At 46.9% G+C, this 26,913-nt stretch overlaps 1 protein-coding gene across 1 annotated transcript in view; it reads left to right on the forward strand.

The window, feature by feature from the left end:
• Nucleotides 1–3,140: 3,140 nt before the first annotated feature.
• The window catches only part of LOC144139561 (band 7 protein AGAP004871-like), a 62,614-nt gene continuing 38,841 nt past the window's right edge, over nucleotides 3,141–26,913 (forward strand). Inside the window, exons 1-2 of the mRNA XM_077671861.1 lie at nucleotides 3,141–3,387; nucleotides 3,554–3,657. Coding sequence (XP_077527987.1) covers nucleotides 3,610–3,657 — 48 coding nt within the window. The 5' untranslated portion in view covers nucleotides 3,141–3,387; nucleotides 3,554–3,609. The remainder of the gene's footprint in view (nucleotides 3,388–3,553; nucleotides 3,658–26,913) is intronic.

Consider the following 26,913-nt stretch of genomic DNA (forward strand, 5'->3'; position numbering starts at 1 on the left):
ATAACTCTTGTGTGTTGATATTTTCGCCACGTAGAAATATTTCCAGGCGACCAAAAATCCTCCATTATGGCGCACCCCATAGTCATAGCAGCTTGGGATCGTTTAAACACCGAAATATTTTATTTGCAGCTCTAAAGTAAGCCCATCACTTCTGCGCCGCTTCTACTCACTCATAAGCGTGAATTCCAAAAAAAGTGACCAAACATTGTAAAGCGGAAGTTAGACCTCTTCCCTGCTTGCACCGTGTTGTTTATTTAAAAATAAGAACGGAAATCAAATTGGAACTCAGGACAATATTTAGCGAGTACCATTATTACCAATTTCCCAACACAGTTTACAAGCATGACGTGCTGAGCCACGTCATAAAAAACAACTACGAAAAAGCTAACTGTATACAAAACAGCGCAGACAGTACGGTAAAGCCACACACATACGTCGTCTCAACACAAAAAAATGAGGACTCACAAAAAAAAAAAAGCAGGGCATTCAGACTTGACGAAAATGAAGAAATTTCACGAAGCCATAAGAAAAGAAGCTGGGGTTTAACTATGAGAATGTAAACAAGATCACGACATTGGAATTGGTCATAGGAATCTGCGTAGGGTGCTCATGTTTTCGGAGCCAGTCAACTTGCTTTGTGTGCGCGTATGCACCCTTCTTTTAAACACGTTCCCTGAAGAGTGGGAGCGCGGAATCGCCTCGGTGTGTGCGGTACAGCGTTCGCGAACGTTCCCAGAAAACGACGAGATTTTCTCCCCGCGTCACGGAGGGCGCAGCGGGCGATGTCTTCTTGAAGTAACACCACCGCTTCGCATTTAGAGCTTTCTGGCACAGGAAACTTATTGTTATCACAGGAATCTTATTGATATAAAGCAAGAGGGACAGCATTATGCTAGGGAAAAAACATGTATAGCTACTTTGTACAACCATGCGCTGTTAAAAAAATGCGAACTGAGCACTGCAAACGACGGTGCTATTGCGGAAAAGACCAGCGTCTCTTTGGCCGACTCCTCTTAGTTTAACAAAGACTGAAGACATTAGGCGGGTCGCTCTTAGAAAATGATTGGAGCCAGACGCAAACATGCTCACATTTACGCCACCACCACCCCGTAACATTCCCCGTTGGTAGCATCTTTAAATCAAAATTGGCATTACAGGCTTTGAGAAAAATCTCCGTGTTTACTGACTATATCGTGTATGAACCTAGCGAAGCACAATGTATAGGCCAGGAAGCCTCCTTACCGTTTTCGACATCCCCCTTGCTAGCAAGTGTAGGAAGATTGGTTGCCTTTACAGTGCAACACTTTTAGGCGTCGACAAGTCATAAGCTTGTTGTTGATCCGATCGCCACTTGAAGTATCTTGTTCGTGCTCCCGCAAGCACCCACCGACAGATTCCACCACCGCGAAGCGAACGCGCGCACCACTCAATGCGCCGGGAGCAGTTTTCGTTGGTCTTGCTGATATATTCCTTTCTTGCGTGCCTTTTAAAGGAGTACTGACACCAAATTTTGACGCCTAAAAATGATATAATTGGCTTCAGTAGTTTGTACAGATGCCTCACAGAAATTTTGCAGCAATCTACATCTAAAATCGATTTTTATTGTCCAGGTCGCAAGCTTCCACAAATCGGCAGCACTAGCGAAATCGCTTTCGGCGTGACGAAACATCAGCCTGCGTGTCTGGCCGGATCAGGGTGACGTCATATAGTCGTTTTCGGAACCGGAAACGATATCCTGCGCTGCTGTTGTCGGTGGTATTCGTTTGGGCAGGAGACGTGGGTGTAGCTGCGGGAGCAATGCTTGTAAACTTTGCGTGTTCGACATCTTTGCTCCTCAGTTAGTGGCCGGAGCATGGTGTTCCCTTGCACTGGTGCCGAAAACTGCGCGGTGCCGGCAACGCGTGGTGCGCGATGTCGACCGGCACCGCAGCGACCGCCGCGTCGCCAAGCTCGCCCAAGTTGTGCTATGGCAAGCTCGCGGAATGCGAAGTACTGCTCGTGGAAGCGTGTCCGAGCAAATCGACGACGACGCCAAGATGCATTATTTTCCACGCGACGACATGCAGCTCTAAACGTGGACAGAGTTCGTGCGCGGCGGTGGCCACAAGAACTGCCGCCCAAGCCAGCGGGCTCGGGATTGCTCGGGGCACCTTGGGAGTTGGGAACTTTAGGCTTAGTATCGTGGCGACTATTTGATCGCTGGTATCTGTACAACTGCGAATGACCATCCCTTACACAACTTTTCACCACACTATCATACCCTTTTTCGCAAATGGAGCTTTATTTTGGCGATAATTTCCGTTTCAACGATCGGTGACCAAGACATCTGCCGCGGCCTGTTTAGATTCAAGTGCGCAGGTGGCGCCACCTCTCGGCCGCTCGCCGCACCGAGGTGCCGGCAGTGCTGGGTCGGAGCGCCGAACCTCCGCTGCCGGTCAGCTTAGGCTTACCATCGCGGCAAATATCTGAACGCCACTTTTCAATTCAGCGCTGATAACAACCCCTAGCACAATTTTTGAACACACTAACATCTACTTTCTCGCATGTGGAACTTCTTTTTCGCATTCAGATTGATTAGAAGAGTGGCGACAAGCTGTTGCTATCACGGTCTGCGCCGGTTCGAGCCGCAGTGATATTAAAAAACGGACGACGGCGAAGACATCGCCGGCCTAATCGCCTGGCCAAATAAAGTTGTTCTGTCTGTCGGGTGGCAGCGACTCATCCGAGTCTGACGATTCAGACGTAATGTCGACTGTGCGGGCGAGTGCGGACCATGTGCAATCGTAGCAGACGATGCGGCGAACGTTCCGGACGTCACGGGTGAGACCGTGACGTAAGGCTGGCCCGCTTGCAGGCTGGGCAGGCTGGCCTTCGAACGGCCATTTTCCCGCGCGGCGACCAAATTTGAAACTGGTTGCAATAAACGTGCTATAATTAATTCTGTCTTGGTGGCTGATGGCTTTCGGTTCGATTTTCGTAATTACTGGGCCAATAGGTATTCTTTACAGCATAAAAACTGAAAGCGAGAAATTTCGTGACAGTGCTCCTTTAAGCGGCGAGGTCGTCACTTTTTTGCAAACTGCAAGCGGCATGCCACGCTTTCGAAATCAGAGCTCGCTGTCTCGCTGCACATCCGCCTGCAGGACCGGCCATCTTGACGGCTGCCCTAACGTTGCGCTGATACCTCGCGAGAGGCTCGCCCTGTAACTCCGCTCTTGGACGGAGCTTTTCCAAGCATGAATCTCCAAAGCCGGAGTTTTCTTTGAGCTTATGTACTTAACTCTGTCCTCAGTCGGAACAATGGTGTGTTATCTCTTCGTATTTACGCTGTCACTTGGTTCACGGAGTGTTTAGGCGTATAGTGCTTTATACACTCCGCAGTACAGGGTAAGCGTTGTAACGCTGGAGCATTTACTGGAGCATACGCCTAATGAAACTTCCCATCCCACTTGTTTTCATTTACTTTGTAGTTTGTAAAGGTAACGACTGGCTAGGAGGCCGGCAATAACGACGACAGAGTCAATTATTTTGTTTTTGTTTTTTTCGTTTTCAGCGCATTCAGCAAGAGGGCCAGGAGGTTGTGATGCGATCCTGATTGCTTTCTCTATCATGCTCGTCGTTTTGACTTTCCCCTTTTCATTGTGTTTCTGCATCACGGTGAGCAATTGTGTTTACTTTAGTTGTCGCACCTTCTTTTATTAAAGAGTCTACTCCGTTCTTGTTCTGCTCCTCAGTTTTGCAGTAGGCTGCTTCTGAGCGCATGGTCTTTCGAGAAAAAGCATTATCTATAGATCTGTAGGCGTGCCTGTAACGTCGAAATTTTACGTACTTTAGTATTTCGTTGCATTTGAAAACGTATGCAAAAGTGTTTTTGTCTGCCTCAGCGCCACATAATAGGCTAAAAAATGAATAAGAAAGGAAGTTTGGCGTTAAGAATTGTCTAAATATAAAAACAAAGGAAGCATGCTGTCAGGAATGGCCTGAACTTGCGGCGATTTTGTTCGTTGCTTAGCTGTCTCACGCAGTACCCTGTAAATTGTGACAAAGAATTGACGCCTGCGCGTAACCGAAACAAGTTTTCGCAGGATCGGGATAACTACCATCGCCAGTAAGAATAAGCAACATCGACAATATTTCAGATACGACTTCTGGCTAAATGGCATAGTAGGATGCTGTGATGTGAAATTGAGTCCCCAGTGATTCCAGAGCTATACACACATTTTTTACAACGAACGACAACTTCCGCGCTTCCGAAGTTTTATGGCTCTAACTGTAGCGGGATAATGCTTGCAGAGTGGTAAATCCTGTCCAAAGTATCTCAATGCACACTGGCCAATCTGGTCCAAAGTACCTCAATTACGCCTTCTTCAGAACAGGCACGATTCTGGCATTTGCATGTCAGACCTGTTTCTTTATATTCAGTATGTTCTTTACCTTCGCATTTCGGCAATCAGTGCGTATCATCTCCAGGTACAGGTTAAATCTAAAAATTCAGTTAAACCGTCACGCACGCCGAAACGTTCACTGGAAAGCGAAGTCAAACTTTCAGGCAAGAACGAAAGTAACGTCTTATTCAAGCAAGAACATTATCACGCGCAGTACACGCCATAGCGAGGGTAGAGTAAAATCCTTTTAGGCACTACAGCGGCACTTTTAGTCACGAAAATACGCATATCAATTTAGTAGTCGATAGAAAAGTCTCTCATGAAAAAAATGGCCTCGTATCTGCTCTTTTCATTGGAAATGTTGACGAAAGACGATAGTCAACTGAACTCCGAGCAAAGTTAATGCATCCCTTCGCTTTCCTCTCATCTCTCATGCTGTTCCACTCCCGTCTCGTTCCTCCAATGATTACACACTAGAAGTTTGCTCAAGTCAATTTAAATTTACTCCGTTCCACAGCTCCACGTCGCTACCTCGATGCGAGCGGTGCCATTAGACGGAGACGCGCGTGAATCGAGGCAGCCTACTACATTATAGAACCACGTTGCCCTAGTCCCCTAGTATTTCAAACAGAACGTAGAACCTATCCAGCAGAACCCTTCGTTGCTGTTGCCGTATGATTTCTTGAATGCCGCAGGGAGCTATTTTAGCGCGAGCCACAGCTGGCGCGGCTTTCTGCAGTTGATGTAGTAATTTATTTGCTCGCAAAAACCAATAATACTTATATTTTTTACGAAAGAACACTGTAAATATCACTTAGGTATTGATTATCTGCTTTCTATTTGCGTAATGTCCTGTTCTTGTTCAACAATGTTTACAAATATGAACAATGACACCGGAATTAGACGTTTACATTTGGCTGTGGGTATATGACTATTGCGCAGCTTCGGTTTCACTCTGGCCGGGTGGCTGAATCGCTTCACAGACAGCCAGCCAGCAAGACAGACAGACAGACAGACAGACAGACAGACAGACAGACAGACAGACAGACAGACAGACAGACAGACAGACAGACACAGATATATAGATTGATAGATAGACCTACAGACCAAGTAAACTGAGAGGCAATAATCTTTAAAAAATGGTATCCAAAACAGCTGAATTCCCTTCCTCATGAAGGAAAGCTGAAGTTTGCTCAGACAATACTTCGCTTTCTCCTCGTGTTATTAACGGTTTCAAACAAATGAGAGGCTTCTGTATGCTGCTAAATGCAGCAAACATTTTAGCTGCAAGATGCTTTCACTTACATCAAAGAAAACATGGAGCGGATAAGCGGGGTGTCACCGTTTAATTAAGAGTGTGCGCTGTTCACAAGATACGGACAGGTAACTCGTGCGAGCAAACAACCCCGCCGAACATACAGGGCACAGGTGACGAGTGGGGCACGTAGCCGTCTGATGTGCGGCTTTCGCCGACAAGAGCGGTAAGAATGAGACAAAGGCTTGAACGAAACAAACAGAAATACTTATATGTGACCAGGCAAAACACGATACACACACGAGGACATCAAACGTTAACGAGAATAACGTAGAAACGGATGCAAATGCTAGACTGTTCACAGTTCGAGAAAAGAATACAAGAAGCGTTAACAATAGATATTATGAAGTAGAGGCGTTAACTAAAAGAAAAGCTCGATGTACACAAGTGACAAAGTCTAACAATATCCATCGTCCGGGCCGGATGATGCACCGCTGATTGAGGTGATTCGGCTACCCATGAAGCGATGCTTCAACGTAGGCCAGGCCGTCCGGAGTACGTTGGAGTCCTCCATGGTGGGGATCGCCGATGGCGGCGTATACTCGAGCAGAAGCCGTTGTCACATGACGACGTTTAATTTTAACTACGTCGCCTTGACACCGCTTCTCTATTTACAACCGCACGGGCGCGGAAAGACAAAAAAAAAAACAACACACAACGCGCGGAGGTCTTATTTTGGTTATTTTCTTTACGGCTTACTGGCGACTTGGCGGAGTTATCATACTTTCGATCAGGAAAGTTGCAGGGTTTTCCGGAGGTGAATCGAAAGAGAATTCAATGAATCGGACAGGATGGGTAACGAGAATTAGGCACTGTACAATAATATGAACAAGATGTACCATACGTTTACACGCCATGCGCTCGAGTTTGTGACACGGGGCGTCGGAAGCAATAGCGTAACGGGTATTTTGAGAGAGGCATTTGCCTTGGCAGTAACGGAAACTTTTCCTGGGAGCCAATCACACTCCAGCGTCGGAAAATCACTAACAAAACCTTCAAATCTGTCTCTACCAGAGAACCTCTGAGTGAGTTACCTGACACCCCTTTCTTCGACCACGACATCATGCCATGGTTAGTGTTTGATCCTAATGGAATTTTGAAAGGTATAGAAATATTGTCACTATCATCGTCCTTTGGCATCAACGGAATCAATTCAAAAATACTACAAACACAAAACATGCCACAAGTATCATTTTGGCGCACATTTTTCAGCAGTCACTTGTATGTGGTGTGGTGCCGCTGTACTGGAAGGTGGGCAGAGTTATCCCAGTGGTGAAAAAAGGTACTTCAAATTCCTATAGTAACTACCGTCCCACTTCATTAACTTGTGTTTGTTCGAAAATCATGCAACATATAATCCACTACCACATTGTAAAATTCCTAACTGCCAATAAATTTTTCCACCATCACCTACATGGCTTCCTGTAAGAGCTTTCCTGTGACACGCCACTTGCGCAATTTGTGAATAATATCAGCTCTAGCATGTACACTAACACACCGGTAGACGCCCTTTTCCTAGACTTTGAAAAAGCTTTTGATAAAGTTCCACACAAACACTTGCTTTTAAAACTCTCCCGCCTAAATTTAAACCTTCAGATTTTCGACTGGATCCATGAATTTTTGAATAACCGCCAACAGTTCATTTATGTCAACAACATTGCTTTAGATAAGTTACCCGTTCTCCTCGGAGTTCCGCAGGGCTGTGTGCGCGGCCCTCTGCTATTCTTGATTTACATTAAAGGGACACTGAAGTAATTTGTACACAATGCGGGATTACGAGCGCAAACTGTAGTTTGGAGTACCTGGGCCCTGTTTCGACCACTCTGTGTGCGTTTACGCGAATTTATTTAGTAGAAAAATGAATTCGAAAATGCTGTCCTCCTCTCTTTAAGCTCGCCCATTTTCTGTGGTGTTTTAGTGTGACGTCAGCAGGAGAGGAGCTGACAATTGGCTGCGCTACTGCACGGCTCGCCGACCTTCCGCGACCGAGTCAGTCGGCCCACCGTTTAGTCCGCCGGCCGCCGACGGGTCGTCGCAATTCGCTCGATCAGTTGAAACCAAGCCACAACACGTTTGGGAATGGAAGAATGCGCCTTTATTTACTTCGTTAGTTTGTACACTGTATCTAGCTCCAAGTCAAGGTCGCTTCACACAAGCGCTGCACAAGCGCACATGCGACGCTTCGCTGACTGGTACGCCAGTAGGAAAATATAAGGCCTCTTGAAGGGGGAGAAGAGTGAGCGAAGTCAATATAGGTACTAAGGAAATAAAATCAACGGATATTTTTACCCTACAGCGTAAAACTAGGGTGCGGGAAGCACTTTTTTGCGCTGGGCGAACAAGCAGAGCGGTCAGCAGCACGACTACGCATCTGCGAACGCTTTCCCCTCTACGAAATGCAATTGCGAGACGTGAGCTATTGTGGAAACTCGGGGGACGCTTACTGCACGAGCGCAATACAACAAATAGTCACCTAAGCTGCATGAAATACTAAAACTAAATAAAAGTGTAAACTGGTTATACATTATATACCTTATCTTTTCCATCGCCGCCAGCGGCCCCCGGTGGCCTAGTCGTCTGGCGTGCTAAGTATGTGAACGCAAGTGTTTTGCCAGTCACAAGTTCGAATCGCCGCGGATACATGCTTTTTTTTATGAGTTAACTTTTTTTGTTTTTCGCCGATGTTTTCTATACTGTGTTCACCTTTTTTTGGGCCGCAACGTTCATTGCTCCATGAACTAGTCCACAGAACTCGCGCAGGCTGGCACTGCCGCGCTAGCGAGTTCTCGTTGGCGTGCTGTTGCCATAAGCACCGACTGCTTGCGGGCAGTGGGCACAGGCCAGAATCAACAGACCCTTGGCCTGGTGCGAACACGCTTTTTACGATACAGGCATGAGCGAGGCAAGCTCCAAATATGGGGGAAAAGCGCATGCATTTGAGCGTCTGGGGGGACGCGGTGGGCGTTCATGCACTGCGTAGACCTCAGATAGTGAATGCTACGATTCCAAGCCATCCTGGGAGGCTTATCGTATGCATTTTACAGCCGACAACATCGCAGAAGCGCGGTACTACGATAACTGGGATATTGAGAATGCCCATCCAACGACACCATCGAATGTCAAACATGTTGTTTTACAGACCGAAACCGAAACTTGTTTGATTGCTAACCTTGGGCATCGTCCAATCATGGCGCCCCCTCCTCCCAACGTCACAGCTTAGTTTGTGCGGCCGCCGCAAACCGCGCATGGTAGTTTTTCTTCTTTCGCGCTTTGTAAAATAATTACCGATTTGTCAACCGGATAAACAATGAAAAGTGTGCTAATTTGAGCCAGTCTACACAGTGCAAGCAAAAACGTGAGCTTGAGATATTCACTTCAGTGTCCCTTTAACGACCTTCCTACTAACATTCAGTTCAATATCAGATTATTCGCTGATGATTGCGTTCTATACCGCTTTATACGTCATCCATCCTATTCCGCAATTCTTCGGTCCGACCTACAGCTCATTCTACCATCGTGCGAAACATGGTTAATACGCCTGAACGTTAAACAAACTGCACTCATCTCATTTCACCGCAAGCAGTCACACCAAACAATCACGTATTCCATTTGCGGTTCCGCAATTCTTTCTGTTCGCTCCTATAAATACCAGTGTTGCGGAATGGGCATCCCCATTCCATTCCAATTCTATTCCGGGGAATGACAAGTTGCCTAAATTCCATTCCTTTCAATTCCTCGGAATGCCTGAACATCGCACATTCCCACTCCGGGAATGGCCGGACAGTTCAATTCCATTCCTCTAATTCCTCAACGTTTTTGCTTTTCACCTCCATCAGGAAAGCGGCCGCCACCGCCGCCGCCGGAAATCGAACCACGACCTTGTGCTCAGCAGCGCAATTAGCTCTCCTCGTGAATTTCATATGCTGCAATAAAGGTCTCAGGCTGCCGTGAAAGGTTGTAAAAAAGTTTATTTTGGTTTCATTCATCAAAATTACGTAACAAAATGATGTGAGCGAAATGGTCGCTTCGCCGTTCAGTTCTGAAAACACGAAGTGTAAATGACGGCTGCTACAACGATCAGTACTAAAAAAATAAAACAGTTGTCTTGTGCCTGTGTGTTGCGCTTGACGAACGAGCTAAATAAAAAGAGGTGTTTGAGAGCCGGTTTCGCTTCGCTGTCTGTCATTAAAATGGGTGCCGTGGAAAACACGCGTTCCACGTTAGTCGACGTCCCATTTACAACGGAAACTGCCCTGCGAGTCGGGAAAGCAAGGGAAAGTGGCTAGCGTTCGCTTTCCGTTAGGTCGGAACCGTTTCGGAACAAAGCTTGCAGCGTGCAGCTTGCAGGAGCAGGTGTGACCGCAGTTCCTAATACATGGGCCCTCCTGTTTCGGGTGGATTCTTGAACCAATATTTTAGGCCTTCGTCGAGGCTGCTTCGGGTAAAGGCGTCCGAGTGTCTAGACAGGAGGGACAGCATTGCAAAAGGTCCTGGGGGAGGAGGGGGGTTGGTGCGTAAGCTGATATGCTAAATTTTGCAGTGAACACAAGCACCGCGCCAGCGTCCCGATGACGGCGAGGTGGGATGCAATCACCGACGGTTTTGGACGCAAAAAACGAAAGTGAAGAGTGGGGAGACATCCCCACCCTTTTGTGCTTGCAGCCTGGGCGAAGGCGCCGCCAAGGTAAAAAATCACAAGGCGAAGTTGGTGGGAGGGAAAGCTGGGGATGCCGTCGCGGTAGTTCCCCACGACGGATACCAACGGCTTAGAGCCGCAGTTATTACGCGGAGAATCGCGACGAACATCGTAGCAGCGCTGTATATAAGGACATAATTGTAGTAGAATCGCTGCTTTTAAATATACCGTGCTTGTAATCAGCCAATCGATTTTAACAGTACTGCGTTATTGTTAAATTCAATACTCCTGCTTACTAATGTTTGAACTTGGGCTGGTGGAATCTTTTGCGTATTTTTGCATATATTGACAAAAAACAGCGCGTAGAAGGAAAAGTGCGCTTTCTTTGGGGAAAAATACATGTAATTCCAATCCCATTCCATTCCGGGCAAAAGGCGCTTAATTCCATTCCCATTCCATTTATTGAAGTATTGTCGCCATTCCGTTCCCATTCCATTCCGGGGTCGCGAGAATGTGGAATGATTCCGGATTCATTCCAATTCCGGACTCGTAACTCCGCAACACTGATAAATACCTAGGCATCAATCTAGCGTCCGATCTTTCTTGGTCGTCGCACCTAGTGCATATTTCTTAACAACGCTAACCGTGCAATTGGCTACATTCGACGAAATCTAAAACTTGCTCCCCCATCACTAAAGATCCAAGCTTACATTAAAACTAGTTCGGCCTGAGCTAGAGTACGCGTGCGCAATTTGGAACCCCTTTCAATATAATCATACGTACATACTTGAAGCCGTTCAAAACCGTGCGATTAGATTCATTTACTCCGACTATTCACATTACACTAGCGTACCTGCCCTCAAAGGCCGCGCCATCCTTAAAACAGCTTCACGACGAGAAACCTCTCGCCTTTGCCTTTTTCATAAATTCTACCAGGCATCGCCTCCTTTATCTGCTATCACACCCGCCGACCGGACGTCATGCCGCATTAGCCATGCAAAAGCTGTTTATACTCCGGCAGCCGGTAAATCTGCCCATCTGCACTCATTCTTCGTACTAACAGCCAAATACTGCAACAGCTTACCCACCGATGCCATCCAGCACTCCGACCCCACTAAATTCAAGGATTTAATCGATCACCTTATTAACTGATGTATCTGCCCACCCCTCATGTAATAACCCTACTCGGGGCATTTGAGGTACAATCAACAAAAAAAAAAAATAAAAAAAAACTGGTTTCTGTATAACTTCCGGGAAAACGAGTTTGTATATCTTCGGACATCTTCTTAATCACTATTATTTCTGTAATGAAAATATTCCAATACTCAGTAATGAATGTTTAAAATTTCTTTTAATGCATTCTGGGAGTGATACTTTTAATTTGGGTGCAAATTTCAGCAAAATAGCAATTCATGCCAAATAGACAGTTTGCAGTTCTTCCTTCTTAGCAGCGTGGTAGGAAGAGGTCAATGCCTTGCGCAAAGCTTGGAGGAGGCAGCAGCGTGTTTTGTTTAAGGATCAAGAAAATGTTGGTATCCCCCTTCCCCCCCCCCCCACCCGCCCTATCCACTCTTCCCCAGTACCTGAGAATTGGGTCGTTGTGTGTCTTCCCGCCAACCAGAGGAACGTCAGAAAACCGGAGATAGCAGCTCTGATGGCAAGCCCATTCCAGCGGTAAAACAAATGTTGCAACTCACTCCGAAACAAGAAGTTTCGCATAGTGCATGCAAATATGTTGCCGAGGACGTTCAGTATAATGATTCGCAAAGAGGGATATTAGCGAGTTTTAGCTGATTGTGTGTCACGGTCCTCTGCGGTCCGATAGCAAACCGGAGCGCCATGGCGCATGCTTGGCGCGCTTGGCCGCAAACGGCTTTGGCTGGGGTTGCGCTGAGCGGGCCGCCGATACCGAGCGGGCGTTGGAAAACGGTCAGTTAAAACTCTCTATTGTCTAATCTTGAAAAGGAGTGGCATGCACGCTTAGTTTTTGACAAAATGTGGTAGGTAGCGGCGACCCATAGAGTTTCATACTAATATACCCTAGAGGAAAATGTGGCGCCACGTTCTAGGGGAGCCGCGCTTCAGCAAGCGTTCCGTTATGGTCCCTAGAAATATCTTCTAGGGACCATAGTTTTATTGTGTACCGGGCAGGCACGTTCCACTTGTCCTTGGCATGCCGTAAGAACAGGCTTGATTTGATTGATTGTGGGGTTTAACGCGCCGACGAAACGCAGGCGATGAGGCGCGCCGTAGTGGAGGGCTCCGGATTAATTTTGACCACCTGGAGATCTTAAGAACGGGCTGAAAAGTTGGATCTGGCTTCAGAAAAGCAACAATGTTACTGTAGAAGGCTCATCAAATTTCTTTTGTAACTATAAAATTGAACCTCCGAAAACATTAATTTGTCAGTTATTATGTAGAAGCTTCATGCACGATGAACAAGAAAAAAATGTTACCCTTTTTTGTTGATTTTGGCTACTAGACAATAAAGCCACATGACTATCTAAGCCAAGTAGGCGAGGAACGTCGCTAGCGGCAATCGCACCGCTAAGGCGGTCCGCGACTGAAACGACAGATTTCCCTCTACTATATATATTAGTATGAAACTCAACCCGGTGACGGACGCCTGAACGCGCGCTACCAAGCTCGGCCGCTACGGTTGCCGTTGTCGGAAAATTTCGGGGCTAAAAGCGCGAGGGGACTTCTCGCTCTTGCCTTAATAATGCGGCTGGTGGAATAAGTGCAGAGCTTGGTCGGTTTCTCAGCCCCGGCATTTCGCGCCCTTGTCGCGCCGGGCACACTACGTATGCAAGAGCTAAAGCTCCCCTAGATCTCTTTAGCCACGCAACAAGCCGGCAAGTGCAACCGCGGCGTCCCTTCTTGGACGCGCTTGCTCCGGCCACGGTCGCCACGGCGAACATTTGGACAAATACTGCACGTTGTACTTATCCAAACACGGCACTAAATACAAAACTGCGAAAGCTACTTACAGGAATTGAATAATGGACAAATGTCCGTTTAAGCAGCCCGTACGAGCAGGCGTATGCTGTCGTTACCGCACGTCATAAGGCCACAGTGCAGTGGGAAATGTGCATCAAGAATCCATCTCCATCGCGTTCCCACTCGACAGCAAAGGTCCTTCTTGCTCCGGCTATAGAGTTAAACCTCGATGTAACGAATTGACAAAAGTTCGAAATTTCTCGTTACATCAATGTTTTCGGTACATGAAAGTTTCGAGTAATGGGTTTGCGTGAATGAAGCAGAAACGAAGCCAAAATGCCAGAAATTAGTGAAGGTGACCTCACCCTTCATGAATTTATTTCACAGGGAAAAACTGTGTGAGTTCCGCTTCCTGCTTTCGCACAAGAATACTCACTACAATGTGCTCCAGTTGAAGGCCACTTACTTCTGTAATAACAAACGTAACTTAAGTATCACTTTTGACTTCTGGTACTTTTCGGCGCCGCGACGTGTGACAAGAGCCAGACTTATGCTAAAAGGGTGCTTTTTTGTGAACTTGATGCTCTTTACCGCACTCAATATTTTTGAGAGCGTGGTAACTTAAAAACTATACTAGGCGTCAACAATCTTTCTCGCCATGGGAAACGGCTGTCAACATTGCGCGGTTTTTTTGCAAATACACAACTTTTTGTTTTCTAGCTGCAGCACTCATTACCGACTAACAGATACCACAGATAGAACTGGGACGTGTGACTACACGCCGACAGGACGGCCTAGCACCTCAAAACTTAGGTCTGGAACCGAAACTGCACTCCCACTTGAAACGCACGGTAGTTTGCGGTGCGGAAGGAAAACAAAAAAAAAAATTAGTGCCCTTCTACTCTGTAAAGAAGAATGACCTGCAAAGCTGCACGCAGTCCACGGAGTACACGAAACAGAGCACGTTTATCGTAATGTTCGATGGAGCATATTTCCTAGTGAGTTGCCCTAATGAACCTCCGACGGATCCAAGCATTGTTCTTGTAGATAAACGTGGAACTGCCTATGTTCCTCCCTCGTCCTAAGCATTTTACTGTATGTGTAAGGTCGGGTACAGGCTGTTGCCGCAACTGTCGTAATAACATTAAAGGATAACGTCATTTCACGTCTCAGCCAACCGAACTGCGTGAAATGGCATTTTTTACGCCCATAGATCACGTTAATGGTTTTGTGTCTGTAATCTGAGCATAGCCAAACGCAAAAACCCAAACCGCTCTACCAATCGGGAGTCTGGACAGGTCCCATTGGGCCATTTAACGTCCGCTTTTAAATCTCGCACCAGCACAACGGATATTCCATCAATCAGTGCGGGTATGAAACCTACAGAGCCGCCTGCACGGCTTCCCTCCTCCCACCAACTAATCTCCACTAAAAAACCTGCGCACGCGTAAACCGGCAACCGGTCATGTGCGCGTGTTTAGAAGTCACAGACGCCGTCGAAAATATGCCCTGAAACCACTCCGAAGAAGTGATATTGGCCACGCCACCGTTTCAAGCGGCCAATTCGCCGTTCATCCGTGAGGGATTCGCACCTTCTCCACGAGCTGAGCTTGAGGCGGTAACGGCGGTGCCACAGCTTTCTGTTGTTTTTGCACAAATTCGCGCTTGTGTTCGGGCGAACCCTTCGATTCTTGCTCTTCCTCCTCCAAACGAACGGCAGGCATACGTCCCATAACGATAAAAAACCTGGAAGCCCTTAAGCTGTATTCTCGCATACAAATATTTAGATGTCCGTTTCCTTTCCCCTCGTGTGCACCTTACTGCGTGTGTAAGATGTGTGTGTAACACTTCAATCTAGAGCCGAACCACTCCATTGAGGAGAACAGCCAACTAACCGCATTGAGCTAAGTAGTGTCAACATCTAAATACCAGCACAACCGGCATTTCATCGGTAGCGGCATGAAAGCTAGGTTTGCGTGTACGCCTCCCCATTTTCTACCCGTAAACCGTGCACACAGAAGCCGGGAACCGGTGATGACGCATATTTAGGCGTGAAAGAAACCGGCGAAAATGTCGCTCGGAAGGATTTCCAAGGTAAAAAATATATAGGCTCAAGCCGGGGTTCCAGCTGGAGATGTTTCTCTTCTACGGGAAGGGATTCTCAGCTATTTGACGAAGTGAATTGGAGTGGAAACGGAGACGGCCGGTTTGGGTCTTCGGTGGGAATCAGCTTGAATAAAACGAACACAAAATACGTGAACAAAATCGCAGTTATCGGACGGGAGAGAAGTAGAATCGGACGAGAGATAGTTGAAGCATTGGCGATAGACGAAGCTGGAGATAGCTGCGTCAGTGTGCCGTCTGTGGCACTGTCTCGTACCGAAAAAGAGTTTCTGCGCACTAATCTTCGCTAATCATTAACTGACTGTCATGAACAAGCTTTTTATATTTTTCGTGTTTTTTCGTATGTATATATCTGTGTTTCCTTCAGTAAAATTCCAGTTGTTAGTCAGCAGTGTGTCGTGTTACCCCCTCTTCCTTTTGTGTTCGTTTTATTCAAGCTGATTCCCACCGAAGATGTACCAACTAGCACAGACCAGAGCCATTTTGCGGTTTGGGTCGTTTTAGGAGGCAGCCGTTTGGCAGCCGTTACCTGGGCTTCGCGGAAGCTGGGTATGTTTATGTACGGGAACGCGAGTGAGCGAACGTAGCAGCGACTAAAGAAAGAAAACGGAGAGGAGCACTCGCGGAGGGTGAAGTGGAGCGCGACACCCGCGGCTACGGCGTCATCTCTCTTACTGCCTTTCCCTGACACATGTTTCATGTGTCGCCACCAAGGAGCGCCGTCCCCCTGATATTTTCCCCAGCCTCCGTTCCGTCGTCTGCTAATCCCAACCACGTGACATTGGCGCGGGCGGCTCAAACACGATATCGAACAACATGCTCGCTGCTCTCTTGTGCGGTGCTAAAACGAACCACATGGCATTAGCGCGGGAGGTTGAAACACGATCTGCAACATGCTGGCCGGCGGCGGAGGCGCCCTGCGAGGTAGCAGCAGAGCAGCGCACGCCGCCGTACATTCGCTGATCACGCTAACACTTCCCCAGACGCAGAATTGCGCCGTCACCGAGAAGGCTGCAGCTCAAGCTTCGCCTATATTTTATATTACAGGTGTAGTAATCGTAAGTCGATTTTTTACGCACACTCCTGATTCTGTTTATTTTTCGCAATCATCTGATAACCGCATACTGTCGTTAGCTGCCGACTGCACAACTGGCCAAACGCGGATCAGAGGAGGCGAGGTGGTAAATAGTGTGAAAGAGGTGTCAGTGGTGGCGAAGAGGAGCTCCGGAATGACGCCGAGTAAACCGATGACATCGGAATAAAAACTGGGGGGGGGGGGGTGTTAGGGGGTCAGACATATACTGCTTTGCAGTAAAAAAAACAGAAGGCCAGAAGGCCAGTTACTCTTGCTAGCTGGTGTCGTGCCACGATACACAAGCCGAACCAGAAGTGTTTTCTATGTTAGCCACGGAATGGTGCTCCATTCATCATCAGGATCATCATCATGCCAAATTTCTGGTTTATGAGGTTCCAGAACTTGACTTTGCTGTTGGCCGCTGGCGGTAGTGCTGGTATTCGCTACATTAGTTCATATGTGGAGCCTTATTTTGAGTAAAAGTGCAAAAAACTATTACTCATCACCTCACCGACTTCTTTCATCAAGGTTAACCGTCGCGACGTTTCGTTACGTACAGATTGCAAACATATGGGCTTCATTGGGGGCGGCAATGGAGAATTGGAAAACTTTGTTAAATCAGGGGATTCATTAGAAAGAAGTTTGTTACATCCAGGTTCAACTGTCCTGATACACACGGATTAGAAAAAAAATGCGGTTGATATTTCTTTCATAGGAATCGGCAAATCAAGTAAAATGGGCTTTCACAGGAGCAGTTAAATGTTTATTGTGCATCGATATGAACTTGCACATCGCTATTTATATTTCGTCGGTATGGCACACTTACACGCATCAACATCAGACACTGGATTACATGCGCCAGTTCATTGCGTAAATCCGATTGAAATTCCGGGCGCTTGCAAACCGTGCGAACGAAACCCAACGGGTCGTCAGCGAATGGTTTGGTGAAGTCACGGTCTGCTACACCGAAAGGAACGTACTTTGCGGTTAGGGAGCAGTCTGGTACGTGGATGTGCTTGGCGAGCTACGTCATGCTGGCGGGTCGCTTCAGCAAAGGTGCATCAACATTGGTCCTGTTCCGTGGCGTGTACGCCAGACGCTTGCGTTGCGACGAGCTCAGCTTGTGGAACGAGATAGGCAGAGTTCGTAGATCGGTTCGCTGAGTTCGCCGCACGGATAAGCACAGCAGCGTACGCTGCTATACGCTGCCCCCTTGAGGTGCCAACTATCGGCGCTCATTAGCGTCATGACGTACTACTTCGCGTCACCTCTCGTACATAGCAGCACCCTCTGAATGAATCATTTAGAGGGAAGGAGAGAAGGCGTTTTCGTGCAACTGTGCGGACTTGAGTTCATGGCCAAGTTCGCAGAGCATTCCACACCTCCCGTTGTGGCCAGAGTAATCCTCTGGTAAAATCCGAGCTCCGCCGCGTCAATTGAGAGTTTTCTGGTGATGATTTTTTGTGACGGATATAACGACGTGTGAGGGTTGTGTACCTCAGCATAAAGCACTTTTGTGTTAGAAAAGCAGAATAGGCTACCTGCCTAAGTCGAATTGAATTCTGTACTTGAAGGACAAAATTCTCCTCTCGCAAACATTTGTCGCATTACAAATGTAAAGAAACTGCAAAACACGTCACTAAACAAGTCAACAAAGAAATGACGTTTCGGGCATGCTGCGGCTCCCTTGATCACAATAACAGCAGTCAGTGGAAGGCCGTGATTTAAACGGCCCTTTCCATTTGGTTTAGACCGGGTGCATGCATCGGCCACTTCTGTTCATCGTGTGTGGCGTTGTCTGGATCTGGATGATTAGAGACCATATTAAGGCGCGCAGATATGTTGCTGTCCATAGTAGGTATTTTTGTGTAATTCCAGTTGATCTCGTATACCGCCTTTTGCACGTGCTCCGCGAGAGCGTTGGAGATCGCGTTGAAGAAAGCTGTGTAACAATATATATATAAGCAGTGTGAGCACTTAGATACAGACAGTAGTGGCGCTATAAGGCACAGGAATCACGCAACAATAGCTATGGCGCACCACTCAAAGTCTGATAGTGTAGACCGTATAGCTGTGGCAGTCATAAGCACACAAGACGCCTCTCTCCTTATGAAGTTCTCATACTTAGTTCACATCTCATTCAGGTGTATTCAGGTCTCATTATCATTCAAGTAAGTTCTCATCTCATTCAGGAGTACATAGCGATCTGTTGGGGGCCATAACCGGTTATAACGTCGACGCTCCGGTGATCATAATTGCCAGATTGCCAGACATGGTAACTTCGATTTAAAAAGAACCAAGTTATCCCTACCGTGTCAACGGATGGCAGCGTTCGGTTCACTGTTGGTTGGACCTGATAGCTAAGCGGGCTAGGCGAAGTACTGCCCCTGGTGCAGGGACCTGTATACTACACTCGCGACTCATCGAGTGCTACCCAGGCGGCTCGAGGCACTTCCGGTCCTCTTGAAATATTCGCAGCGGTAGGAAATTAGTGCGAACATATTTATCGTGGGTAAGACGTACGTGCAAGCGCTCAGCAGCTTACAAAATGCCCAGAATAGTCAGTCACCTTGATAAAACCACATCGCCTTCACTAAGTAGCTACATGTCATTTGTTACGCGTCTGGGCGTAGGTTCATTTGCTCCAAATTTCTACGCTTGCACTGTTACATATCAGGGTGCAGCAGACCTAACTTTGTTCTCTGCTCCAACAAGAACGCCTAGGCTGGTGTCTCGTTGCAGTTGCCGGATGGTGCTATGACAACGTAGCTGAAATTGAGTTATATGCTGTTGCATAGACTCCCTGGCTGCTTATCCTTCTTCCTCTGGTACCTGTTTAAAAATCCTTCGTGACTGTCAAATCACGCCGTCCTACGTACCCAAGCATGAAGGAGGATACAGATGCGATTTTGAGTGACGAGCGCATGTCTACTTACGAACGTTTGAAAATTATGCGATGATAATGGCTGCCCGTTGTCGTGAAAATATTCTGTAGAATTCTATCCGCGGCAAAAACGCTACCTAATTCTTCTGCCATCTTTTTTCTTGGTGTGGTAACTGAAAACACGTGAAACCACTTCGAATGAACAACCATCGCAACCAAGAAATAGTGATCGCCTTGTGCAACACTGAATTGTACTGATGTCTCCGCATTGAGTTTTACGGATGACTCCGCGCTCTGATACTTCCACGCTGGGCAGCGTTATCAAATCAGTTGCACCATGCGGGTAGTATTCTTACACAACTTAAAAGTCATACTTTATTTCACTTCTTGCTGTACGTTCAGTGCCACACGATACGACTAAACATGACTCCTACACAGTCAACCAAGCGAGCCTTGACCGAGGCTCGCGTTGTTGACTGCATGCAAATCGCCTACACACACTGCATGCTCGAACTAAATTGGATATTTCCGCATGGATGTGCGTCCAAAAAAAATCTTCGCGCCCTTGCCTCGCATTTATCGAGACCCATGTGGGCTTGATGAATGCGTCGCAGCGTGTCTTTCTACATGGCTTCCGGAATGACTACCTTGCTGCCTTTCAGTAAAATTCTTTTACCACATAAATTTCGCACTAAAATGGTTTGAGCTCCCCATTAACCGGCATATCGCGTCGGAGGCGTTCCATCACTACATGCAAGTAGGCGTCTTTTTCTGTTTCTTCGGTGAGCCGTTCCATCGTGCTATCCCTGACGAAAGCAGGTACAGTACTCACTGCATGGACCTCGACGTCATTTCCGTCTGGTGTGTCATCAGGGAGGTCACGTGGGTCCCACGACAGCATATCGCCAAGTACAAGTTGCTTGTCTGGAACGTATTGCATCACGAAGTCATATTTTAGCAACCTCAGAAAAAAACCGTTGTAGTGTGGGTGGCATTTCACCAATCGCTTTCTGGACGATTGCAATTAGCGGTCTACGGTCAGTTTCTGAGGTCGTCTTGCGGTCATAGATAAAGTATTAAAACTTTTCACAGCCGAAAGTTGTTGGCAGTGCCTTTTTTTCTATCTTAGAATAGCGCTGTACAGCTGATGTGAGCGTTCGAAATGCGTATGCCACAGGACGCCAGTCAGTGTCATGACGCTGCAGAAATGCCGAACCTACTCCGCTCATTGACGCATCTGACGCCACTTTGGTTTCCTTGGTTGGTACGAATATCGCCAGAGGCGGCCGTATGCACAGAGCGTCGTAGATGTCTTGCCATTCGTTTGCGTGGTTAGGTGTTCACGCAAATATGGCGTCGCGCTTGGTGAAGCTGCGCAGTGCTGACGTTTTGTCGGCCAACAAAGGATTGTATTTTGAAAAATTGTTTGCGATACCCAGCAAACACTGCACTCCAAGCTTGTTCGGCGGGGCAGACATCTGCCTTACGCTATCTACAAAGGCACGGTTGGGTTAGATCCGGAAATTCAATTTTCTCGACTCTTACTTTCATTGACCGGCGTTAAAGGTTAGGCCCGTAAGTTTCGCTGTTTCGAAAACTGCCCTTAAGCGCTGTTGATGCTGCTCGCGTGACTCCCCACATACCAAAATATTATCCACATAGACGTGAATGCCGGGCAGGCGGCACAGATAGTGCGCCCGAAGACCGGCCCGTCTATAGCCGCTTTCTGGCATGTCCGGCCAGCATCCAGGTTCTGGCAGCCACTGATCATGCGTTGAACGGCCAAAATTCGGCAACCAGCGCTTCGGTATTTTAAAGACGATAGTCTTTCTTGGGCTACTTCAACGCAGAAATTTTGGTCTGTCTGTATGTCTGTCTGTCCGTCTGTCTGTCTGTGACTCTATTCAGCCACCCGGCCAAAGCATAAGAATGCCTGCGCAATAGTCTTATATAGTCACAGCTAAATCTACCCGTCTTGGTCTGGTGTAATGTTCATACTTGTCAACATTGTTGAAAAAGAACAAGACATTTGCAAATATGAGACAACAAATCAATACAGAAGTGATATTTGCAGTGTTCCTTTATAAGAATTCAAACATGCTTGACTTTTGGGAAATTAAATACTTCATCAACTGCAGAAAAAGAATTCACTCCGGCGTCGCCTGCTGTCGCCCGCGCCACTATAGCTCCTGGCGTCATTTTAACAAATCAACCGGCAACAGTTATGCAAGGTTCCACTAGATAGTTTCCACGTTCTGCTTGCAACGCACGTGGAGTAGGTAAACGCGGTTTTATAGACGTTGAAGTAGGGTGCCTCGATTAACGCGCGTCTTCGCCGTACGATAGCGTTCGCATCGAGACACCCGGTTTGGAGCAGTGGAACGCGGGAAATTTAAAATGATTTAAGCAAACATTTGGAGTCTTTACCTTGGGAGGAGCGCGACGCAATACGAATAACATGATGATGATGATGATGATGGTTGGTGTTTTATGGCGCAAGGCCAACGAGGGCAAAGAGCGCCAAAACGGTGGTTAGGTATGAAGGATGTAACCGTAAACGCTAAAAGCGTTCAACAAAAAAATACGAACAACATGAGAGGTGAGCGTTAAGGCGAAGGGAGGCATTTACTTTGCAAAAGCCGATAAAGACTATCGTCTTTTGACGTCATTTGCAACGAAAGGAGCAGATACGCGGCCAATTTTTTCTTCCGCCCGTGTCCGGACGCACAACGGCAGCTAACCGGCTGCCAGATATTCAGTTCTCTTACGGCTGCCGATGTTGAGAAAGAGAACGGCCGAAGTACGGTCTTAGGGCATCCGTTTCTTCTTCGGGAAGCGGTAATCGGCCGAAGCACGGCAAGCGACCGGCCACAGAATATGCGTATTCTTGCGGCTGTTGGCGTTCGAAAGGAGACCGGCCGGAGTGCGGCTGCCGTGCATTCGTAGTTTCAACGGTGAACCGCGCGTCCGGCGGTAGAATATTCGTCTTCTTCGGGCAACCAGTGTTATGAAGGATACCGGCCGACGTACGGCCCCAGAATATACGTTTTTCATTCGGTTAGCTGTCCTCGGCCGAATTACGGCAAGCGAATGGCCACAGAATATTTGGCAACCGGTGTTCAAGAGGAGACCGGCCTACGTAAGGTATCTGGTTATACGTGATTTTTTTCGGCAAACGGCATACAGCCGAACAACGGCACGCGCCTGGGCGCCGAATTTTCATGCACAGACGTGTTTGGAAGGAGACCGACCGGTTTTTTCCTGGGGGGAGAAAAAGCCGTTAGGGAGCCGAACGACGGGGACGCGTTTTTCATCCGCTCCGTGTTTCAACGTTTTAAATGAACGAACATCGTTTGTCAAACAGTAATGAGTGTTCTCGGTGAACGGGCAAGGTGCAAGGACTCACTGGACATTAGCAGGGAAGCTTTTAGGCCATCGAAATGTCATTTATTGCCTCAAGAAGACTGCCACACCGACGGGTGAGCTAAGCCTCGCCAGTCATCGCCGCTACCACGCCTCTGCCGCCGGCTTCGTTGATGCATCAGCTCGAGGCTATTCGCCCCCTCAAGAAATGGAGAGCATTGGAGACATCGACCCGGCAGAGATGTCCGATCCGAGATTGAGATGGTTGACCAAAATAACTGGCCTTCAAGGGCGTCGAGCAAGCGGCCACCACGCAGGAGCTAAACCGCCACCATATCAAGGACTCCCCACCAAAGAAAGGCAAGTGCGAGCAAAAGCGCAAGTTATTCTGCTTACAATTAAACTGCGACAAGCAATGTTGCACTATGTTGTTGGTGATAAACGCAGGAGAGACTCGCTCGTGCATTGGTATACGATCAACTTCATGCCCTGCAGTATGTTACTTTATGGGATTTTACGACCGCCTATTTAGAAAAAAAAATTATTTTAATTTTGCGATAACAACAGAGCCTTGTCACTGACGAAGCCTAGCTCTTAATTTAGTTCCGATTTTTGAAGGCGAGCTTAGCTACTCTTGGGATATGACTCATTTGGTTAAACATAATCGCCAGCATCCTAGGAAACACGGATTTTGTCAGGATTTTGTTGCTCAACGCAGATTGTTGAGTTCACGCACGATTTGGCTCTTGCAATACATAAGCTTAAAGTGGTTGACTGTATATTCTTGGACTGCGAAAAAGCAAATGATGGTGTTCCATATCACCTTCTGCGTAGTACATTTCATTCTATGAACTGAATGAATCGGTTTTTGCATTGTTATTACTATTGGCCCTATAGCTTTGTTTAAAATTACTGTGTAGTTTTCCGGACTATAGCGAATGAACGTGATTCCGTATACCTGCAGCTTTATTCGAATTTAATAACATCCTGGTGTGCTGATTCAGAAAAGTTTTTGGATGTTAAACAGTGTGTTAACGGCACCTTTACAAGAAAACCTTCATACCAATTGAATACGTATACCGTACATTATGCTGCTGTGACAACGGCCGAGGAATATAAATACCTAGGAGTTTATTTAGGGAGTGGTTAGAGGTTAAATAGGCAGGTTAACACCATAAAAGTTACGGCTGCATGTGTTTTTGGCTTTCTGAGACGAAATTTCAGTGAACCTCCATCTAACTGAAAAGAACAACCGTATTTCACTCATGTGCGCTCAATCTTGGAGTACGCATGTGTTTTCGTGGATCCCTACACCAAAGAGCTGGTTGATACACTCGAAAACATACAGAATATGTCAATGCGATTCGTGTTAGGTAATTGGCACGCTCAACTTAGCATGAGAGAAAGTAAAAGTAAACTGAAATGGCAGGACGTGAAAGATCACAGACGAAACCATAGGTTGAACTTTTTTCTGAATATCTATCATTCGAAAACTGGAGTAGAAGGGGAGAAGTATGTCCAAGCGTCATTCTACATATCGCAAAGTGGGACCACTAGCTTAAAGCAAATTATTAACTTTCCTTTAAAGGTGACGCCTTGCGCGATTCATTTTATTTTACATCAATACTGCAGTGTAATTATCTTCCACGAATGATTGCATTAACTGTTTATATTGACGATTTTCAGCGCACTTTGTAGAATTATTTTGTTATTTTGTCTCATATTTAATGCTTAGTGTTATGTATCTCCCTTCTGTAATGCATGCAAACGCAAGCAGGCATCAAATAAATAAATAAATAAATAAATAAATAAATAAATTAATAATTAAATAAAACAATGAATAAATAAATGAATAAAAATAAATAAATAAATAAACAAATAAATAAATAAATAAATAAATAAATAAATAAACTTCAAGAGGCGCAAGTTTGCCTCCGACGGGTTGAGAACCCTAGGCCTTCAACCTTGACCAATAAATTATTTATTGCACTATTCGTTGCAGTATGCAAGGTTTCCTGTATGCATGGTACCATTGCTATGTTATTGGTTTGAAACAAATTATGTAACTCTAATTTTACGCCTTTCCTTGCGTGAACACCGAGGGATACAACTGCAGCCACCTGAAGCAGGGCGTCATTCGCAACGCGTCTAGAATTTTTTCAACGTAGTATGACATTACAAGAAAATTAAGTTCTTTTGGACTATTAAGTGGTGTGGAAGTATACTCATGAAAACAACATAAAATAGATTGAAAATGAAAGTACCTGTTTGCTCCTTCTTAGGATCAGCCCTGCGCAAGATCATCAGAAAAGTTGATCGAGTAGAAAATGTCTTTGCAAGAAAAATAGGCAAAAACTGGACATACTTTTTTGTGAAGGAGTTGTATTAAATGCTCCGGAGTGTTTTGTTGAGAACCAAAACGCCTCGTAAAGGCATTCACGCCGGTTTTATATACATCAAAATTGGTCAAGCAACTGTTATAAAAATAGTTTATGTAGTCATAGCATGAAAGTGTTCCGGAATATTGCCCTAAAAGAAATTGCCTAAAAGCGGCGCAATTTATCTTTTTGAAATTCAACCCACTAAAGTATGCGCCCTCCGTCGCTACCCCCCCCCCACTCCTCTTTCCCCGTTTATTACAGGTAAGCCGCCCCACAGAGGATATCAGGACCTGGACAATACATCTATTCAAGTTCTACAAAGAACCGAATATTTTCTGTGTTCGGCAGTAAAAGAGGCACAGCAATTAAAGGAACGATAATTTGTGAGCACTGTTTAATAAATGCATTTTGCTGTCAACTGAGGCTGGTAATTAAGCAAGGCTGCGCTGAAAGCTTGACGGCTGGTGGTTGCACGCGAGCTCACTTTGATGTGGCTGCATTGAACCCAAAATGCTAGGTTTGCGCTGCTTCTGCACTGCGCCAATGAGTCATCTGCTTGCGCGACATGCAGTGACCGGCCTCAGTACAGTTAACGTACTGTGGCTGAACTCCAATGCCCGTAGCACGGCCGTATTTCCCGTAGCTGTAGTCCGGCTGGAGTCCGACGGCCGCATCTCGGCTGTCCGCCGGCGGCCGTACTTCGGCCGTACACGGGTGGCTTTGCAATGGCCTGAGCCCTACGGCTGGAATTTGGCCGTATGACCGTAAGCCGGTCGACTGGCCGACGGACAATGGCCGTTGGACAGCCATGGGAGTACGGCCGTATACGGCCAAAAGGCCCACATTTGGACATGGGCCGAACATGGCTGCCGGAAAACGGCCGGACAGAAAATCATCGGCCAAAGTACACCGGCCTGTTTTAGGCCGAACAGTCCTGTGCTGCCTGGGAGAGTAAAACCGTTTCCACACGATCTTTTGAAATACTTCCGACGCGGACGAGATGCCGAACGGCAGCCTCAAGAACCTGTATCTGTCAAAAGGCGTGGCGAAGGGCAAATGTTTGAATTTTTATCGTCGAGAGGGATTTGGGGAAACCCGGCCTTAGCGTCAAGGCGGGTGAATGCTTTCGTGCCTGACAGCTCTGCTTCTATGTGGTCGCGGCTGGGCATTTCGTAGGGTTATCTTTTTAGGCACGCATTGATTCTTCTCGGGTCCATGCATAGTCTAAGGCTCCAGTCTTTCTTTTTGACGATAACCAAAGAACTCCCACAGTCTGTTAGCACGTTTTCGTTGACTATGATGCCAGCTTGTTCCATGCGTCCTAATTGTTTGCGCAGAGGCTCCTTCAGCGCCAACGGAGCCCTTCGAGCTTCCGGCACCATGGGAATAACGTCGTCCCGAAGATACATTTTGCAATGACGTTTTACGCAACCGTTTCCTTTGAAAATGTCGCTGAACTCTTTCACGTTACGAGCAAGCAAACCCAGCCTCTCGCTTCCTTCCAGGCCCAGCAAACGCCTGTAGGCCCTTTTTGACGATCAAAAAATCTTGAACTCTGCAGTTCTCTCCAATGGTCACTTCCACGCTGATAACACCAACGGGTTTGATTTCGCACCCGCTGTAAGACCGCAGAATTGGGCAACGGTGCTTGAGGGGCGGCTTCCGTTGCATCTCCCTGTAGAAGCACAACGGAAGGAGATTCACCTGGGATCCGGTGTCCACTTTCAGGGCTACTTCAACGCCGCTAATGCAAGTCTTTACGACCCACTCTCGCTGGTTTCCCACGCTGTTGAGGACGATCAAATTCTTC

The sequence above is a fragment of the Haemaphysalis longicornis genome, unplaced genomic scaffold (genome assembly GCF_048455015.1).
Source record: "Haemaphysalis longicornis isolate Haplotype H1 unplaced genomic scaffold, Haemaphysalis longicornis Haplotype H1 scaffold_5, whole genome shotgun sequence".
Classification (NCBI taxonomy): Eukaryota; Metazoa; Arthropoda; class Arachnida; order Ixodida; family Ixodidae; genus Haemaphysalis; species Haemaphysalis longicornis.